The 21,606-nt window shown below is 37.7% G+C and overlaps 1 protein-coding gene across 2 annotated transcripts in view; it reads left to right on the top strand.

The window, feature by feature from the left end:
- PRPF18 (pre-mRNA processing factor 18) overlaps positions 1 to 21,606 on the top strand; it is a 56,680-nt gene that overhangs the window by 11,796 nt on the left and 23,278 nt on the right. The window contains exons 2-9 of one of the 2 annotated variants that reach the window (XM_004451688.5): positions 1,608 to 1,685; positions 1,801 to 1,827; positions 4,383 to 4,487; positions 8,201 to 8,314; positions 15,891 to 16,037; positions 17,579 to 17,647; positions 19,472 to 19,612; positions 19,746 to 19,817. In XM_004451688.5, the coding sequence (XP_004451745.1) occupies positions 1,608 to 1,685; positions 1,801 to 1,827; positions 4,383 to 4,487; positions 8,201 to 8,314; positions 15,891 to 16,037; positions 17,579 to 17,647; positions 19,472 to 19,612; positions 19,746 to 19,817 (753 nt within the window). The remainder of the gene's footprint in view (positions 1 to 1,607; positions 1,686 to 1,800; positions 1,828 to 4,382; positions 4,488 to 8,200; positions 8,315 to 15,890; positions 16,038 to 17,578; positions 17,648 to 19,471; positions 19,613 to 19,745; positions 19,818 to 21,606) is intronic. The other variant, XM_004451689.4, reaches the window with a different exon arrangement.

Here is a 21,606-nt window from a genome sequence, read left to right as displayed (position 1 = left end):
CTGGCTGTTTTACTCGACGTTTTGTCTTCCAAGGTTCATTCATGTTGTAGCATGCATCAGAACATTTTTTTATGGCCAAATAATATTCCTTGTATGTATATCCCAAATTTTGTTTATCCATTCGTCTGTTAATGGACATCTGGGTTTACTTCCACCTTGTGGCATTTGTGAGTATTGCCACCTGACATTGGTGTGTGAGTATCTGTTTGTCCCTACTTTCACTTCCTATGGGTATATACCTAGAAGTTTGATTGCCGGCTCATATGGTAATTCTGTGCTTGACTTTGAGGAATCATCACTGTTTTTTTGCAATAGCTGCACCATTTTACCTTCCTACTAACAGTTTTCTCATAATGTTGTTAGCATCCACTGATGGTCATTGCCCCTGAGCAAATGATACCTTTGGAACTGTTAGGTGCTAAGTACATGTGTAGAAGTATTATTGAGGTGCTATTATAGTTACTAATAAAGTAGAGCAGTATCTTTTTTTTGAGCAGAGTTGTCAGTGGAACATCATCCAAGAGGCAGTTGCAGAAAGTAACAAGACTCCAAAATAGGGCTGTAGTTTTTAAAAGTGGGGGTATTGGGAAACGGACTTTGGCCCAGTGGTTAGGGCGTCCGTCTACCATATGGGAGGTCCGCGGTTCAAACCCCGGGCCTCCTTGACCCGTGTGGAGCTGGCCATGCGCAGTGCTGATGCGCGCAAGGAGTGCCGTGCCACGCAAGGGTGTCCCCCGCGTGAGAGCCCCACGCGCAAGGAGTGCGCCCGTGAGGAAAGCCGCCCAGCGTGAAAAGAAAGAGCAGCCTGCCCGGGAATGGCGCCGCCCACACTTCCCGTGCCGCTGACGACAACAGAAGCGGACAAAGAAACAAGACGCAGCAAACAGACACCAAGAACAGACAACCAGGGGAGGGGGGGAAATTAAATAAATAAATCTTTTAAAATAAAAAATAAAAAAAAAAAATAAAAGTGGGGGTATTTTTATATATAATGTGCAAAGAACTACTTTAAAAAAAATAAGCCATGGTAGATTCAGAGCTTGGCCCTTAACATCAAATCATATTTAAACAAATAACTTTTTAATAAGATTTTCTAAGACCTAATCTATGTCTATATTATTTTAAGAATTGATTGATAATAATATATTCCAGAGGACAAAAAGAATTTGGGCAGGCCCTTGGAGTTTTCTTGGTAATGGGATTTAAGATGTTGACTACATGTAATATTTGTTTGATTGTTTCTGTTAGAAAATAAAGCATCTCATTTTATGTGGTTTGTAATGAATCCATTCGTAGAAAGTATCTTTGAACTCAAACATTGGGAAATGAAAGTAAAAGAATGAGCATTTGTTTCTTCTTTTTGCTTTTGGACATACCTGTTAAATGGTACTGTAAGAAAAATGTTAATTGTTTATCACATATCAGTACTGAGAGTCAGGGTGGAGGTAGTGCATGTTTGGGGGAATCTTTGTAATTAATCTCTGTAGAACCAAAATAATGTACTGCGTTCTTGAAACTGAAGAATATTTTCAGGTTTCTAAGATTTTTTTTTCCTGTGGGGTATGAAATTTTGCCCAATGATATAATTAACTTTTTTTTTTTAATAGGAAAATAAAAAATATTTCAAGCGTAGCGAACTTGCAAAAAAAGAGGAAGAAGCATATTTTGAAAGATGTGGCTACAAGGTATGAATACCTGCTTTTATGCTAAATTGTTTATTTCTGAGTTTAAATTTATATAGCTGTTGTTAAAGTGACAATATTATTGATCTCTGTTCAATTTATCAATGTTATACATTAGCCTATAAATGAGAAGCCATCTGGAGAGGTATGAGTTTTTGTTTTTGTTTTTGCTTTTTTTTTTTTTTTTTAAATCTTGAATTCAGGAAAATACATGCATGACTTTTGGCCTGGAATGGTTTGGCTTTTTGTGGACAGCATGAAGTGGCTTGAGATCAAAGCTTGATTTTTTTTTTTTTTAATTAACCCTGGATCTGATACTGCTCATTTTCATCTCCACTGCCATTGCTCTCCCCACCTCTCCCAATAAAAGTCTATTTTTAAATGGTTCTAAACATTTATTCATTTAACATAATAGTATTAGCTTTCTTCTGAATATTTCAAGCCATTGATTTTATGTTTACATTGTTAATAATTCTTTTGGCCTTAAGTACCTCTGCCTGAACTATAGTGCCATGTAACATTTATATGCTTTTGTGTAATATGGGCTCTCAAATGCTACTTAATCTATTAAATAGAAAATGTAATCTTTAAATGTTTTTTTAGAAACAAATGAGTTGTCTGGAAGCCTTTGCTTGTATATTTTAGAAGTATGACTTGAAATTATCTTTGAAATTACCAGTGGATAACATATTGGAGTTTTTATTGGGAGGGGTTGAAGGTTTATGAGGTGGGAAAGTTATGTTTAAATTATTTTAATAAAAGACTATCAAAAAAAAAAAAAGACTGTATCTAGTTTAGTAATTTTAAAACCAAGTCTAAGAGATTCTGCCAATCCTTTGCCCAAGCATAAATTTGAAATCAACTTTCTGCTCCTGAAAGATTAATAGAAAATAATAAATACTCTTGTGCATGTAATGAGGAAAGTTCTGAAAATTAATTTATCTGGCATAGCATTTCTAGAAAGAAGCATGAGGAATGCAAATGGTATGTATCTGCATTTGGTTTATTTTGTGATATGGGAAGAGGGCAAATGTTAAAGAAAAATGTTGTGTTTCTGAAAAGTTTTAAAACTTGAATGTTTGTGTTTATTTTCCATAAATATATTGATTTCTTTTGCTTCCAGTTTAGAAAACTAAAATAAACTTTTCTGTAAATAACTATTGAGTAGGTATTCAGAAGAGGTGTTTTTCATTTTTTGCTTGCTCAACATTGTCTGATTCAAACTTGACCTGGAAGAATCACTTACCCTGGGTTTAATCTGCATTCCCACATCCTTAAATTTGAACCTTTTCAACTTTTTGATAAGATGGGAAAATATTTTAACACAGAGGCAGCTTTTCCTTTGTTTAGATTGACTCAGTGATATGGAAGTACTTCTTGCTTATACAGAGGGAAGCCCCAAAGCAAAATAATTACTGTGAAGATGGTGCTTTGTCCAGCTGACAAAATATCTTTTCCCTAAGGCTTTAGGCTGTCCTGGACAGTAAATGCTTTTAGCCCTGAGATATTTGGGGAAATACTGTTTCTATGTCCCTAAGAAGAAAGCACAGGTTTTTCTTTCTAAAGATGTTTTTAATTTTTCCTTCTTTGCAGTAATTAAAATGTAGTATTACTTTCATTCTTTTATAGAAACTGCTTGCCATTTTATAAGGCTTGATGTTGATGTGACCTGTGAATATATTTAAGGTTAGCTTTTTCACCTCAGTTTTCTGCTAGCACATTCACATGGCTCAGTGTAATGCAATATACAACCATAAACTGTAGAATCATAAATTATATACTTACTTTTAACCAGACCAGATAGCCTTTCTTAATTGAATGTGGATTTCGTTGTTAATGTTGATTTTTTTTTAAAACAGTCTTTTGACCTTTCTGCTATTTTTAGTATTTTAGATTTGTCTTGTGGTCAGATGGAAAACCATGTTCCAATGTCTTTTTACGGACCACACAGTGGGGCTTTTAAATTGTTCACCTCGATTTTCCTAAATTGTGACTTGGACAGGAGACTCAAGATAATGTATGGAAAGATTTTTTTCCCCCTGCAGGTTCATATGAGTAAGAGTTCCATTTTTTCCTTGTCTAGTGTGAGTAAAGAGGGGCTGTTTTTCATTATTTTCCTACAAGATTATTAGCTTGGATTGTGGGCAAGTTCTGGGTTGCATTGGGAATTTTTCTAGATGTTCACCAGCGATTTCTGTGTGTTTGGAATGAGATGTTTCAAAAAGTAGGCTAGGAGGAGCTAGGGGCATCAGGGATTTTTATTGGAAAGCAGTCCTTATCTGCATTCTTCATTCTGAAAACAGAGCAAAGGCCATCTTGACCTGCGAAGTGATTTTCTCAAAGAGGAGAAGCAAGTTGATTTTTTTTTTTTTATAATAAAACTCTTTAGATTCTAGGGGGAGAGTGAGCCCTATTAAGTTTTTAATTTTGGAAACCGTTATAATTATGTTATTCTTTTCTAGCAAGAATGCTGTCTGCTGTGTCCATGCTTTCTCTTTGTGGTGCCATTGAAATGGATGAGTTTGACGAGTTTGTAAAAGCATGCACATTTATTATGAACCCTTTCCTCAGAACGTTTAAGAAACTTTCAACATGTAAAACACGTTTAATTTCCATGAATTGCTAAGACAATAGAATGGTAACTGTCAACTATATTATATAGTAAAAGGTGAACTTCATTTCTTTTGGCTATTAATATAGATACAGCCCAAAGAAGAGGACCAGAAACCATTGACGTCATCGAATCCAGTATTAGAACTTGAACTGGCAGAGGAAAAGCTGCCCATGACTCTCTCTAGGCAAGAGGTAAGTTTATATATGAGTGTTTAGTGAGAAAAAGAAAAATCTCTACACAGTTTGCATTTATCACCACTTCTTTTCAATAAGTGATATGATACTCCCATCTGAGATAGTTTATTGAACTAAGAATACTGTGCAGTTAGTTTTCTTCATTACATTTTACATTAATCTTTGCTGCTTTTCATAACTATCTTTTTTTGTAGTATATTCTAAACTTTTAAATAGAAACATGTATGTTCTAAATGAGTATAATTAACTATATATTCTAAGTAGATGTACCTAAGTTATTTGTCTAAATTATTATTAAATAATGTACTATTTTGTAACTTACTTTCCTCTCCCTTCTTTAATGGTAAATCTTTCCAGGTTAAAATATAGAGCTCTAGATCAGTTTAATGGCTATTTATTTTCCATTTGCTTGTATTATAATGTTTTAAAACCAGTTCTTTATTAATGGTCATTTAGATTGGTTCCACATTTTCCTGTTATAAATAATTCTAAGGTGGACATCCTTATACAGACATCTTTGCAGACAGGTATCTATAAGTGTGTCTTTTTCCTTTTTCTTCTCTTTCATACAAATGAGATCATTTGTATGTTTTTATACATTTTTTTCATTTAAAAATGTTTATTATTGAAGGAATCTGTTTCTAGCTCCACCCCAATTATTCATTAGCATCTGATGTTTTAAAATATTAGGATTTCTGCAGAACAGAAGGCCACCATGCTCCATTGTTGCACAACTAATAAAACTTTTTCTCTCTTGGGAAAAAAAACAAAAAACATATATGTATCTATATATGTATCTATGTATATTTACACATTGTATATATGTGTGTGTGGACTAGTTTTACATTGGCACTTGCATGTACACAACACACACTGGGATATACCTGAACATTTTAAATGATAAATGAGTGAATTCGAGCAAGTGAACTAGTCTTTCTGGTCTTTGATTTGCCTTATCTACAAGTGAGGATAATAATAGCGTCTATGTCATGAGATTTTCATGGTTAAATGGGATAATATGTGAAGATTGCTCAAAACAACACTTGGGGGTAAGCACTGAATACATTTAGCTAGTACTTTTAGTAGTAGTTCTTTATTTGCTCTTACTAATGGATATGTAGGTTATTTTCAGTTGTTTGCAGTTACGAGCAGTGCTAAAGCAAATATCCTCATACGTACCTTGATGCATCTGTATGAGTTTATCAGTAAGATAATTTCCTAGAGAAAGAATTTCTGGTCACAGGGTTTGTCTAGTCAAAATTTTTGATGGATATTGTCAATTGTCCTGTAAAGAAGCTTTACCAATTTATATTCCCACTATTAGTTTATGAGAGTGCTGTTTTCCTGTAATTGTCAGCTGTTTTTAACTTATTTTAGCCTTTGCTACTCTGAAAGCAGTATTATTGTCTTTTAAATTCTTACCAAGCTGATAGATGAAAAGGTATCTTGTTTTAAAATTCAGTTCTCTGATTATTAGTGAGATTGACATATTTTCAAGTGTTCAGCAGTCATTAGTGTCTTCTTTAGTGAACTGCTATTTTTCTATTGTGAAATTGGTCTTTTTATTGATTTATGAATCAACATGTAAAACATATATTAAATACATGTAAAACATGTATATTATATTAACATATATATTAAACACATTTTTGTGAGTGTATATATGTCATGTATAGGTATGGTGTATACTTTTTCATCAGTCCATCATTTGATGTTGATGTGTCTGCATGTAATTCATAGACGTATGGAGTGTAGATCAAAAGGCTATGTGTTTGGTATGTCTCCCGGACTGACACATCCTATTTATCATTTCTGGATACTGTATTTTTGGGGGAACAATGAACAAAAGAAAACTTTCAGAGGAAAGGATGGTTGACTCTTGAAGCTGTCAGGTGAAAATTAGGAGAAAGAATTTAGAATGTGTAGCCTGAAGAGAAGAATTATTACAGACATTTAAAAAAACATTATTTTATAAGCTTTAATATTGAAAAAGAAGTAGATATTCTCTGTGGTTTCATAAAGTAGAGCTAGGATAAATGGGTAGAAGTTTGAGGGAGAGAGATTTCAGTTTATTTTGAGGAAACAAAACATATCTGTCCAAAAACGAAATGGGCTGTTTTGTGAAGGGAGATGATTCCTGTCATTTGTCAGACCTGACAAGGATGCTTTTGAGGTCATCTCTGCATTGACTGGAGATAGCGCTAGAGGACCTCTAAATTTCTGTTTTATACGAACTTCTTTTAATCCAGTGGGAGCCCTACCAAGGTTTCTAGTCATGTTATTATTTATGGTCCTAGATAAAGTTTTTGGTTTTATTATTTAAATATTTATTTGTCCCCCCCCCCAGTGGTCTGCTCTCTGTGTCCATTTGCCTTGTGTTCTTCTCTGACCGCTTCTATCCTTATCAGCGGCACCGGGAATCTGTGTTTCTTTTTGTTGCGTCTTCTTGCTGTGTCAGCTCTCTGTGTGTGCGGCGCCATTCTTGGGCAGGCTGCGCTTTCTTTCATGCTGAACAGCTCTCCTGAAGTGGCACACTCCTTGTGCGTGGGGCTCCCCTACGCAGGGGACTCCCCTGTGTGGCGCAGCACTCCTTGCGCGCATCAGCACTGCGCGTGGGCCAGCTCCACATGGGGTTTGAACCATGGACCTCCCATGTGGTAGGTGGACACCCTATCCATTGGGCCAAGTCCGCATCCCTCTTGGTTTTAATATAGTTTTACAATACTGACTCTTGATTATGGCTGTTGAATTATCAGCTGACTGCAGGTATTTTTTCTTTCTCTGAGTAAATATTATCTTTCCCTCCCATCTTAATATATATATATATTTTATGTATTCTCTTACATGCATTGGTCCATTCCTGAAAGGAAGGACCCTGAAAGGGTCATACAAAGCATCTAAATTGTCTTGGTCTTGAAGGTTTGATGATAACACGATATCATGGAAAAAAAGAAAAAACAAACCCAACTTATTTTCACATTTATTTTTCAAAATAAATATTCGGTCAAAATATATAACAATAAAATAAAGAGGGTTATTTATTTATTTTTATTTTATTCCACCTAAAATATGTTAACGTCTGAGAAAGTACTATTGACTTCTAATTTTTTTATTTTTTAAAGGAGGTACCAGGGATTGAACCCAGGACCTCCTACATGGAAGCAGGTGCCCAGCCACTGAGCTGCATTTGCTCCCCAGTGAGAGCTGGGTTTTTTGTTTTGTTTTTAGAAGGTATTGGGAATTGATCCTGGGACCTTGTACATGGGAAGCAAGTGCTCAACCACTTGAACTATATCTGCTCTCCTGGTTTTTTTTTGGAGTGAGGGCAGTTATAGTTAGGGTAAAATGAGGACCAAAATGTAACCTTTTTCCTCATATTTTTATGATGTTACATCTTTTGGATTGTATTAAAGAGAAATAATTTAAGTTAGGGAATTGAATAGTAGAGTCATAGGTCAGACAAATACATCTGAGTCAGGAAGTTTTTAATGAATACTTGATTTTCTCTTTCATAAATATCATTGTTTAGCATAATTGAAATTAAAATATTTGAAGGATTATATATTTCATGCAGAAATACCTGTATTTGCAAATTAGATTTATTAAATCTAGGTTTCCGTTTTAAGGTAAAATATAAAAATTGTTTTGAGATATTTCATTTTTTCCCCTCTCAAAAACTAAATTACTGGGGATTTGTTTTCACTTTGTAGGTTATCAGGAGATTGAGAGAAAGAGGAGAGCCAATTAGACTATTTGGAGAAACTGATTATGATGCTTTTCAGCGTTTAAGAAAGATAGAAATTCTCACACCAGAAGTTAACAAGGTAAGTCGGATCACAGCTAGAAACATACCACTTTTTGTATAAATTAGAATAATGTGGAGTTTGACTAATTGCAAAAATGAAAAACTAAAGTTGCCAGATTGCTGCTGCTGAATGTTTAATTTAAAAAACATGTATCTTAAAACATTTCAGTGTGTTTTCACAGAAAATATGAACGCATATAACCTCTATCCTTATAAAGATATAAAACATTTTCATCACCCCGTAAAGCTATGAAACTTCTTAGCCAGTTCCTGTCTTTATCCCCACCCCATCCCCAACCTCTAAGGCAACTATATTTTTGAATTCTGTAACCATAGATTAATTTTATTTGTACTAGTATTTCATATAAATGGACTCATAGAGTATGTACTGTTCTGAATCTTTGTATAAAAAAAGCTCAGCATAATGTTTTTTAGATTCATCAATGTTACTGTTCCTTTTCATTGCTGAGTAATAATCCATTATATGAGTATACCACAATTTATTTCCAAATGCAATGAACATTCTTATACAAATTTGTTTTGGACGTAAATTTTTATTTTTCTTGGGTAAATATCTAGAAATGAAATTGCTGGGTAATGAGAGTAGATTTTTTAATTTTTTGAGGTACCAGGGCCAGGGATTGAACCCTGGACCTCGTGTGTGGTAAGCCGGTGCTAGACCATTGAGCCACATTGGCTCCCCTGAATTGATGTCCGCCCCTCTCCCCCGATGGCTCCCTTGTCTGTTTTGCTCGTTGTTTGTGTGCATTGTCTGCTTGTTGTTTTTTTGCTCATTGTCTGTTTTTTTATTTCTTTTTCTTTTAGGAGTCATGGGGAATGGAAGGTGGACACTCAACTGCTTGAGCCACATCCACTCCCTGCTTGTTTTTGTTTTTGCTTGTTGTCTGCTCATTGTTTTTTGTTTTGTTTTGTTTTTCTTATTTAGGAGGCACCAGGAACCAAACCTGGAACCTCCCATGTGGGAAGCAATCACTCAATCACTTCAGCCACATCCACTCAAACATTTCCAGATGTGTCAACACTTGGTTATAGTTCGCCTTTCAAATTTTAACCATTTTCTTGAATGTATAGTTGTATCTCATTGTAGCTTCAATTCATATTTCCCTTAGAACTAAAAGTTCATTGGCCGCAATAGTTATTCCTTTGTGCCAGGGTCTGTTCAGAACTTGTTCATCTTTTAATTAGGTTATCTTTTTATTATTGAATTGTAAGAGCTTTTTTTAAATTCTGGATGCAAGCCCTTTATCAGAGACACAGATTTATGTTTTGTGAATATTTCTTCTAATGTGTGACTTACATATCAATTTTTTTTACTGTGTCTTTTGATGAACAGAAGATTTTAATTTTGATGAAGTCTGATTTCTCAGTTTTTCTCTTTTATAGTTATTGCTTTTTGTGTCCTGCTTATGAAATCTGCCTATCCCAAGATCACAAAGAGTTAATCTTATTTTCTTCTAGAAAGTTAGTAGTTTTAGCTTTTATGTTTTAGGAACTGATCCATCTTAAATTAGTTTTTGTGTATTGTTTGAGGGTAGATGTTAAGATTCATTTTATTAAACCTATGGCTATCCAGTTGTTATAGCATTTGTTAAAAAAAAAATTGGACTTCTTTTCCTGTTCAATTCGTGGAACTTTTTTTGAAATTGTTTTTACTGTTTTGTTTTGATTTTTTTAATTTTTAAAATTTTATTTATTTCTTTCCCCTCCCCATCCCCCCTTTGTCTGCTCTCTGTTGTCCATTGCTGTATGTTCTTTTGTGTCCACTTGGTTTCTTGTCATGCGACACCGGGAAACTATGTTGGTTTTTTTGTTGTTGTTGCATCATCTTGCTGCGTCAACTGTGTGTGCAGCGCCACTCCTGGGTGGGCTGTGCTTTTTTTGCGCGGGGTACACTCCTTGTGTGGGGGACACCCCTACGTGGCACAGTACCCCTTGCATGCAGCAGCACTGTGTGTGGGCCAGCTTATCACACAGGTCAGGAGGCCCTGGGTATCGAACCCTGGATCCTCCATATGGTAGGTGGACACTGTCAGTTGAGCCACAACTGCTTCCTTAGTTTTTACTGCTTCCCTAGTTTTTACTGTTTTAAGTGTGAGTCTATTTCCGGGCTTTCTATTCACCCAATAATACAGTTTTCTAGGCTATATTAATATAACAATGTCTTAATTAACTCTTTGGTAATTGATTTCTTTATAGTAAGTCTTGAAGTCAGGTAATATAAGTCTTTCAACCTTGTTCTATTACAAGATTGTTGTGTTTATTCTAGATCCTTTGCATTTCCATATAAATTTTAAGTTAACTCATTAATTTCTATAAAACCTTCTAGGATTTTCTAAGAGTTATGTTGAAGTTGTAGGTGAGAATTAGAATTGACATCTTAACAAAATTAAATCTTTCAGTGAACTGGCATGGAACTGAGTTTTCTTTAATATCTCTCACCATTGTTTGGTTGTTGTCAGTGTAGAGGAGTTGGAAATTTCTGTTAAACTTATTCCTTTATACTTTGTGATACTATTGTAGATGGTATTTTAAAATTTTTATTTTCCACTTATTCATTGCTAAAAGTAGAAATGTAATTCATCTTTGTATATTGCGTTCTTGCTTTATTTACCTGTCAGTCCTAATCTTTTATGGGTAGATTACTTAGGATTTTCTGTGTATCTAGCAATTGTGAATCAACAGTTTTCCTTCTTTCCAATCTTAAATCTCTTGATTCTTTTTTCTTGATTACTGCACTAAGATCTCTAACACAATGTTGAGTCGAAGTGGTAAGAATGAGCATCCTTGTTTTGTGCCCAATTTTAGGAGAGAAAACATTGTCTTTTAACATTAAGTGTTCTTATCTGTATGTTTTTCTAAGATCCAGTTTATTAGATTGAGGATGTTTCCTTTTCTTGCTAGTCTGCTGAGGCCTTTTATCATGAATGGATATTAAATTTCGACAAATGTTTTTTCTTCATCAATTATTGAGGAAATTTTAGTGAGGCATATGAATTTCCTCTTATTTTGTCAAATCAGTGAAGTACATTAAATAATTTTCAAAGGTCAAAGTACTTGAATTCCTGGGATGAACCTCACTGAGTCATGGTGCATTATTTTTTAAGTATTACTAGGTTTGATTTGTTAATATTTTGGTATGGATTTTTGTACCCATGACCCATGTTCGTGAAGGACATTGCTCTGTAGTTTTCTTTTTGTTTTCATGTCCTTGTTTGATTTCGATACCAAGATAATTCTGGTCTCATAAAATAACCTGGGAAATATTCCTTATCTGTTGCCTGAGAAAATTTTGTGCAAGATTGATATTATTTCTTCCTTAAATGTTGGACACAATTCTCCAGTTAAGGCAAGTAGCTTAACTTTTCCTGGTGGTAAGCTGTAACTTCAGTTTCGCTTCTTTAAAAGTTACAAGACTGTTCAGATATTTTAGTTTTTCTTATGTTACTTTTAGTAATTTGTGTTTCAAGAGTTTTGTCCATTTTATCTAAACTTTTCAAGTTTACTGGCATGAAATTGCTTATCATATTCTCTTTGAATGTTTTTAGTATCTGTTGTGCTAGTTTTAGCCCTTCTTTTCTTCCTGACATTGGTGATTTGTGCCTTCTGTCTTTCCCCCTGATCAGTCTCTCCTTAGGAGGTTAGCAATTTTATTAATCATTTCAGTGAATCAGTTTTGGTTTCATTGACTTTTCCTGTTGTTTGGGTTTTTTGTTTTATTGATTTCTGCTTCTTATAATTTCTTTCCTTCTTCACATTAAAATTTTTTTTCTCCCAGTTTTTTTTTTCTCTTTTAAAGACAGAGGCTTCGATAATTGTTTTTAAACTCTTTTCTAATGTAAGTATTTAAAGCTATACACTTCTCTTTATGCATTGCTTTTGCTTTGCCCCACAAGCATGGTGTTCTCATTGTTTCTCTGCTTGAAGTGTTTTTTTTAAATTGTGATTTTATTTTTGACCCATATGTTATTTGAAGGATATTGCTGAAATTTTAGCTGTCTTTTTCTTACTGACTTCTAATTGAATTCCATTTTGGTCAAAGAACATATGCTGTATGATTTCAGCCCTTCTGAAGTTGTCAGGACTTGTTTTATGGCTCACCAGATGGTTCCTTAGTGAATATTCTACTGACACTTGAAGAGAGTATGTTTGATGCTTGGGCTCTTTCCTGAGTGCAGTCAGATGAGGGCTGTCACCAATGTCCTCTCGGTTCCTGGGTTGGTCTTCTGAAATGGTGTTTTCACTCGTGTCTCTGGCCCCCCAGTTGGAATGGCTCGGAGGGCTGGGGGCTGGCCAGGCATCTCTTTTTTCCCTGTGTTATCCTTTGGCTAGTGTCTGATTCCTGCATAGAAAGGCAATATCGAGGTAGTTGATCTACTGGTTATGGCCACCCCCAGTGCAAGTATTCCATGAGACTGCACAGAACTGTCCTCAAAGTCATGTACCACCATTTCTGCCACAGTCCACAATCCACAGAATCAGCTCAAATTCCATGTCTTATCGCCAACTGGTTGCTAAATTTCCCTATGTATTGTGTTCTCTGTAACCTGGTAATAGCTCCTACCATCTTACTGTAGTTTCCCTGACACTATGCTTTGTCCTGTGTTCTACTTTGTTTATGATCATTTTGCATTGAATCAAGAAAGTTAGAATGTGGTTACTATTTCTTTCTTAACTCTTTCTTGTCCCCTAGTTTGTCATCCAGTTTTGTCCATTCTGTTTCTGTAATCCCTCTCATTTACATTCTGCTCTGCTACACTTTCCTCATTACTTCTTGCTGCATCTCTTCTCATTCAACCCTTCCAAACGCACTGCAATTGTCTTACTCTTCTGTTTAGAACTTGCAACAACTTCCTATTTTCTATGGAGTTCCTCCACCTGACTTCTGTAACCTTTCATTATTTTTTGCCAAGCCATCTTTCCTTCTTCATTTCTCAGCGCTACCATTCTAGCCATGCAATGTTAACATTTGTATGAGCCGTTTTATCCTCTGTGTCTTGTAATGATGATTTTTCCTTTGCCTGCTGTGCATTTCTCTTGTGTGCCTTGGTTGAAATCTTGTACCTACACTTTTCAGACAGAACCATAAGATTACATCTCTTCTGTGAACCTTTTCTTGGTCCCAGTTGGAATTAATTGCTTCCTTCTCTGCGCTCCTGTAATAAACTTCTGTTAATGTACGCACTGTATTTCTCCTGTTAAGTTAGGCACATGTTTTCCTCCTCCTGGTGGTCGAGGACTGTTTTTTTGTGTCTGGTGTAGGGCCTTGCATAATGAACTTCTGAGGAAAGGACACAGGACTTGGGGGTGAGAGGTCTGGATTCCATTCCTGGCATTTATCATTTGAAATTTTAAATTCTATGACCTTTGGTAAATCTTTTAATCTCTTTTAAAAGATTAGACATTTTGTTTGTGAAATAGAGACCATGATACCCAGCTCAATGGAATGAGAATCAGATATGATAACCTTTGGGAACATATGGCATTATACTTTTTACACAGCAGGTACTCAGTAAATGTTTGGTAAATTAAGTGTTTCGTGTTGAATATTTCTCTTCTGTATTTATCAAAGGATAGTAGGCCAGAATTAGATGCTTCTAATGTAATAGCAGCAAGAGTTAACATTTGCTGAATGCTTACTATGTGTCAGTGGCTCTTCAGAATGCACTATACGTGTATTAACCCACCTAAAATGAGTTAATCCCTGTAAGGCTCTTAGCAAAATCCCAGCATGTAGTAAGTAGTAAATGAAATAAAAACATAATCCTCACAGCAGCCCTACATAGTAGGTAGAATGATACAAACTGGGCACTCGGGTTAAGTAAATTGTCTAAGAGCTGGTAAGGGACAGAAGTCTGAACCCCGATGGCCCTTATGCTCAGCCACTCAGCACAGCCGTCTCCTGGCCGTGGCTCCCTCGCTCTTTTATGTATATTTTTTCATTTTTAAAAAAAGCTTTAGATTACATAAATGTTACATCAAAAATACAGGGATTCTCATATGTCCCACTCCCTTCCCCTTCCATATTTTTTCTTCTTTTTCTTTTTTTTCCCTTTATTTTCTTTTGTTGTTTTTTTAAAATATCTAAAGAGCACAGATTTTTAAGAAATCTATTAAAATGCTTATCACTTTTGGGAAAGCAATATGCAAACTTGATTTTTTTTTTTCCCTACTAAACTCCTCAGGCTCAGAAAACAGGCTATCGCCTACAGAAAAGCCCTGTTCATTCCGTGATGCCCCAAGCTGCGCTCGTGGAAAACTTTCACCCCAGGCTTCCTGGGAACTGTGCTTTTACCAAGTTTACAGCTGTGCCTTTGTTACGGGGGTCTGTCAGGGTTCAAGGCAAGGAGGGTCGTGTGGCGCGGCCCTCTGATGGGTGGCGCTCCCGGGTGCTCCTGGCGTGGGTGCAGGGCGCTGGTGCGGTCCCGCTGGTCCGGATGGGCCCCACGCGTTCCTGGGGCTGTGGTCATGCGGCTTGTCGCGGTGGGTGCGCTCCCGTGCTTCCCAGGAGGCAGCTGCGAGGCGCGGTGGCTCAGTCCGCGGGGGGCGACCCTCAGAGGGTCCCACGCGGAGCCCAAGGCGTGCTCAAGTGCTGGCGGCCTGCCCAGAGCCTGGGGCCACCCTGCACCCTCCCCCCCCCCCAACTTTTTAACATCTTTTGTTAGTATGGTGCATTTGTTAAAATCGGTGAACACATTGAAGCCTTGCTACTAACCATGCTCTGTAGTTTACATTATAGTTTACACTCTGATCCGCACAATTTTAATAGGTTTAGACAAAATGTGTAATGGCCTGTATCCGTCATTGCAGTGTCATGCAGGATCCAATGTCCTGAAAATGCCCCCATATTATACCTATTCTTCCCTCTCCCTCCCCTCAGAACTTCTAGTGGCCACTGCCTTTATGTCGATGATATAAGTTCTTCCATTGCTAGAATAATAATAAGTCTATAATAGAATAATAATAAGTCTACTTTGTCCATTGTTCTTTCCCCAGTCTTGAGGATTTAAAGTCTCAAGGCCATTCTTACTCATGTTTAGAAAGTGGGAGCTTCTGGCATTTATCAAATGAGCATGAACTGGATATGCGTGGAATGTGGAATTGGCTGGTTTGTTAGACACTGAGAGCTGGGATATAGAAGAGACAAGCAGCTTTATTCCCTGGATGTTTCTGAATGTTTTGGGGTTTCAGAGTAGTTGAAATGATGTTAGATACTACATGAACTGGGAAAATGGGTTGGGGGTCTTGAGGGAGATGTGGTCACTTTCACTAGGCTTCATTAGAAAATTTCAGCATTTTATGAGCATTCTTATTTGGATTTGTCACTAACATTTTTTAAATTTTTCTGACCATCAAACTAGCCATTGCAGTGCAGTCTCTTTAAGTGTAAATATGTTCATAAGAAACTTGGATGGACAATGATGATAGATGTAAAATTAATTGAAATCTTATTTCAGTCTCTAAGTGTTTTGCTAAGCTCAACTCTGTAGAGAAAAAAAGGAATTGTAGTTATTAATGAAGTGTCAGAGGCAAGACAGTGAGATTTCATACAAAATATACTTTTTCCCCTTTCTTAGGGATTGAGGAATGATCTGAAAGCAGCCCTGGATAAAATAGATCAGCAGTACCTCAATGAAATTGTGGGTGGTCAAGAGCCTGGAGAGGAGGACACACAGAATGACTTGAAGGTTCATGAAGAAAACACCACTATTGAAGAGTTGGAGGTAATCTCTAGACCCTTCCTCCTCCAGCCCCACCTACGGAGCAGATGATTTATTCAGAGTGATCAGCGCAAAGCTCGCTGTCTTCTTTTGTCATTGCAGAGGCCCATTTGTTTCATGCTTTTATTTATTTACTCTCCCCGCTCATGCCTCGTTTCTTAGCTTCCAGGGTAATCATTCTAGTTATTTTTAAGGCGCCTTTGTTGGTGTTCCTGTAAAACCTGTAGTGTTTGGTGCACATGTATTTTCCATTTATGTGCTATACAATTTTCTTTTTTTTTTTCTTTTTCCACTGAGCTTTGTTTCTGAGATCCACCCCCATGCCTTATGAGCCTGTAACCCTTTGCTTTTCACCGCTCTGCAGTACCGCATGCATGCTGGTCCTCACTGCACTTTGCCTTCTGCTTCCCCGTTATCATGGACAGCCAGGTCGCTCCCAGCTCCCTGCTCCCACAAACAATGTGATGAGAGACCTGTGTGTAACCAAGAATGGACTCAGAAGCAGGATTGCTGGACTGTAGATGGGTAGCTGGTCTGAGGGCTGCCGAGGTGCTTGCCAGAATGGCTGTACTGGGCCCCCCCCACCAGTGGTGGCTGAGGTTCTTGTGTCCCTGCATCCCTGCCAACACTTCCCATATCTTGCCTTCTCCTTTTTGCCAGTGTGTTGAATGTGGAGTGATATATGTAAACTTAATTAAAACAATGTATCATGCACATCTAACATGAAAAACAAATATGGCTTAGTTTAATGCTCCATGTTTAATAAAGCATAAATTATTTTTTGGTTTCATTTATATTCTGGCTATCTCACATTTTGTATTTTCTCTGAGTGAGGATATAGTTGATGCCATTTGAATTGTCCTTTCCACCCCTCCAGCCTAGTTATGGGCCCTAAATTTGACTCAAATAATTGATGTCATCAGCCAGTCGTGTGGGCTTTTTTTTTTCTTTTTTTGAGAGTTTTCTATTTTAAGATATTGAGATATTCACATACCACACAATTCACCTATAGAAAGTGTACAATTCAGTGGTTTTAATATATGTATTTATAGGGTGGTGCGACCATTATCATAGCCTAATTTTAGAACATTTTGTCTTCCAAAAAAATAAATCCTGTATCTGTTATCAGTCACACTCCTACCGCACCGTTTCCCTTTTTGACTTTTTAAAAAATTTAATGGTGTTTTTTTATCCCCCTCCACCCCCGTGATGGCTTCCTTGTCTGTCTGCTCATTTGTCTGCTTGGCTTCCTTAGGAGGCACTGGGGAGTGAACCTGGGGCCTCCTGTGTGGGAGGCAGGTGCCCAGTTGCTTGAGCCATATCCACTCTCCTCTTTTGTCTTTTGATTCATAAAAGATAACATGCACTCTAAACTTAAATGGCAAATTGGGGAGATTTTTTTTTTTTAACCTATTTAGAAATTCTATCAGGCTTTTAAATAAAAATCAAGCAGTATATATAGCAGAGGGCCTAGACTGGGGTTAAACATATATTCAGTTGTTGTTCTTCACCAATGAACAGAAACATTATTTATTTTTCTTTAGGCATTGGGAGAGTCTTTAGGAAAAGGTGATGATCATAAAGACATGGACATCATTACAAAATTCCTTAAGGTATGTATGCATCCTTTGGTTGGGACAGAGTGAGATTTTGGTTGGTTAAGAATGATCCTTAAGTTTTTGGATCATCGAGGGTTAAAGTCTGGAAGGGGAAATGCTCAGTAAACCGTGCTTGAATGTATACACCATATATTTATCATATGTTTGTGATATTGCTATACACTCGGATGTAGAGGCTCATTAAAGAAGATGAATGTTTCCTTTCTCCTTGGCCCTTCTCTTTGAAGCTGACTTATTGTAAATAGAAAAGAATCCCGCAGCTGAATGAACTAGAGGTTTGGGGAGCTTCTTGTTTTCTTTCTGGAAGGAGGTATTTCAGTTTCCTTGGCTGCTCAAGCAAATACTGTGCAGTGGTTCAGCTTAAACACTGGGAATTTATTTGCTCATGGTTTCGAGGTTAGGGGAAAAAGTCACCATCAGGGCAGTGCTTTCTCTGTGAAGACCGAAGCGTTCCGGACTAGCTGCTGCCGGCCCTTGATCCTTAGCTTGTTAACATGGCAAGGCACATGGCAGCGGCATCTGGCCTCTCCTCTTCCAGATTCCCTTGGTTTCAACTTCTGGCTGCTCCCTTTGTGGCTTTCTCCCTCAGTGTCTGGATTTCATTCTGTTTATAAAGGATTGCAGTGTAGAACTAAGACCCATCTTGAGTGATGTGGGCCTCACCTTACCTGAAGACACCTCATCAACAAGTCCTACTTTTCAGTGGGTTCACACCCACAGGAAGGGATTAAGTTTAAGACTGTGCTTTTCTGGGGTACATACAGCTCCAAACCACCACAGGAGGGAAGGGTTCCAGAAGCTTTTATGGGAGATTGATGACAGTAGGGAAAGGAGGGAGGTGATAAGACTGGCAGCAGGAGAAAGGAAACACAATAACCTTTCAGAGACTCTTCATTTTCTTGGGTCTGCAGACTGCTGCCTGCGCTTGCTACAATGGACGCATTCCGTTTTCCTTAGCATTTTCTCTTTAGTGCTCTAGGCTGAGTGTGGACAAATGCCAGATTCATTCAGTATTTATTCACCAACTTTTTTGCATTTAGGTTAAGAGATTGAAGTGCAAGAAGAGCTATTTCTTGTTTTAGTGATAAAGATTCTGAGGCTATTGAAGATATGGCCTGGGGCTAGTCAGGGTGTGGGAACTAGTATGAACTAAGTTTCTTCTGTGCTGGCTCTCCTGTACAGAGCATTCACGGGTCACACCACTGGAGGGGCACATCCTCCTGGCCTACCCATGTATCTGTCTCTGGAAAGGGGACACTTTATGCAGTTAAACCCCAGGGACCTTGGGCTAGTTTTCCAGGGGGGAAGGGAGGGATGGTTTCTTTGGTCAGCCTTCCTTTTTTTCCTTCTTTTTAGTCAGGTGCCTTATTGAGAATCGGTAGTTGAATCCTAGTCACTGTTGCGTGAGTAGAAGAAAGCTCAGTCATTGCAATATCTGTAGGGTGGGTGGGACTATTCATAAATGTCATAGTACAGAACTGTCTGGATAATAAATCTAGGGTAGCTGAATTTTATGTAATAGAAATAAAGCCAAAGTTTATTTTTGTCTAAAAATTAGCTATGAAATTTGCTAGTTCTTTTAGGGAGGAAATGAATTATCTTGACCTAGGAATATGTAGAGAATATGGAAGTTTGTAGTCAAGTTTGGGACCTTCCAAACTACTTCAAACATAGATGAGAAAGCAGAAATAGTTCATAGGTGACTCAAGAAACCAACTTTTAGGTTGACGGTGTCCTGTTTTGCCTGCTAGGGAACTTTGAAACTTAATTGAACCACTGGGTGGCATTGTGGTCTAAATTTACCCATTCTTTCAACAGTTTCTTCTTGGCGTTTGGGCTAAAGAGTTGAATGCCAGAGAAGATTATGTGAAACGCAGTGTGCAGGGTAAACTGAACAGTGCAACCCAGAAACAGACTGAGTCTTACCTCAGGCCGCTTTTCAGAAAGCTACGGAAAAGGGTAAGGCTTCTCTGAAAATGCTTCTGTTAACCGACTTTTAACAGCAGAACATACAGATTTAGAATAAATGCAGTCTGTCTTTCACTGGATACATTAAGTTCCAAAAACTAGTTATGTTTTTTTCCTTTTCCAGACTCTTCCTGCTGATATTAAAGAATCCATAACAGACATTATTAAATTCATGTTGCAGAGAGAATACGTGAAGGTACATTATTACTGTGCTGTGTATTGAAATTGTGGTAAAAAGCATTTCTGAGTTATGGGCATAATGTAACTTAATTTGGGATGGGGAGATTTTACATAGTGATTTTTTTAAAATATATTTTTTATTTATTTTTAAAAGATACATAGATCACACAAAATATTACATTAAAAAATATAGGAGAGTCCCATTTGCCCTACTCCCCACACCCCCTATTTTCTCCACCTCAACAACTTCTTTCCTTTGTGTGGCACATTCATTACATTTGATGAATACATTTTGGAGCACTGCTACACGCATGGATATAGTTTACACTGTAGTTTATACTTTCTCCCAGTCCATTCAGTGGGTTATGGCAGGATATATAATGTCCTGCATTTGTCCCTACAGTATCATTCAGGACAACTCCAATTCCTGAAAATGCCCCATATTACACCTATTTTTCCCTTTCCCTGCCCTCAGCAGCTCCCGTAGCCACTGTCTCCACATCAGTAATATAATTTATTCCGTTGCTAGAATCACAATATTTCTGTAGTAGAATACAGTAAGTCCACTCTAATCCATATTTTATTCCCCAATCCTGAGGACTCTGGGATGGTGATGTCTTCTCCACCTCTTAATAGAGAGGGGGCTTCCATCCCATATGGCTGATGGATGGGACTCTCCTGATTGCAGTTGTAGACTCTCTCAGTTCTTGGTGTGGTGATTGTCTATCCTCACCTCCTTGTTAACTGACCTGGGTTAAGTCCAGCGAACTGCAGAGTAGGTGTTGCTGAGGTAGGTAGTCGTCCACTGAGGCTCAGGGCCCAGCTGGCACATGGACAGCCCAGAGATTCAGGTCTACATAGGGATTTAATAATAAATGTGAAATGAACTGATGGTATAAAAATTTTTATTTTCTATTGTCTTATCAGCTCTGCTGTTAGGCATTAAATTCAAACAAACTTTCAGACCACAGGATTTTTTAATCCTTTGTAAAAAGCTGGGGTTCTTAACAAGGAGTCCTGAGCTTGAATTGAAATTCAAAAAAACATTCTTGTGGGGCATGTTGATATCAATGTGATATATTTATTAAATAAGACATAGTATAGTATGGACTTAGTAAGAGGTCTGTGGTTTTCACCTGACTGGCAGAGGGGTCTTTGGAACAAAAAAGGTTCAGAACCCCTGGTCTAAATGCTCTTCAGAGCATGAGGCATATATAAGAAGTGTTCATTTTATGAATGGGATTGAACTTCAGAAATCTGTAAGTTGTTGATTACATCTTGGAATAACTCTTCCCATAGAAAAACACTGTTAAATAGGTTCGTTTCCCAGGCCAGCTATAAAAGCCCATTTAATCCACAACTATTTGACTGATGATACAGTGGAATTTAACCACCCTTTCTCATTGTTACTATGGGAAAATGTTCCAAGTAAGACTGCCAAATTCATCTCTCTCGTTTTGTACTGCAACAGTAGCAGGCCCCTTGAAGGGCAGACTTTCTCCCTCGCTCTAGTGCCTTTTCTCCCAAATGGCCTATGGGAGCAGGGGCTGGAGGGAGAGAGCTGCAACGTCCCAAGTTCAAGGGCTCCTGGAGCAGAGTTCAGAAAGGGGGAATGGGGTGTGAGTCAGGGGACCAGACACCAAGAGGACAGCCTGGAGACATGACCCCATGTGGTGGGCTGGGGGCTGGGGTTAGAGGAGGAGCGCCTAGCCGCTGGGCCTCCCCGAGAAGAGGACAGCTGCAGGGACACTTTCAGAGCAGCACAGGGGGCTCTGCACTCAGAAGGAGGGACTGCAGCCTGCCTT

The sequence above is a fragment of the Dasypus novemcinctus genome, chromosome 20 (assembly GCF_030445035.2).
Source record: "Dasypus novemcinctus isolate mDasNov1 chromosome 20, mDasNov1.1.hap2, whole genome shotgun sequence".
Classification (NCBI taxonomy): domain Eukaryota; kingdom Metazoa; phylum Chordata; class Mammalia; order Cingulata; family Dasypodidae; genus Dasypus; species Dasypus novemcinctus.
The sequence above is the reverse complement of the archived record's forward strand: the minus strand, read 5'-3'. Positions and strand labels throughout refer to the sequence as shown.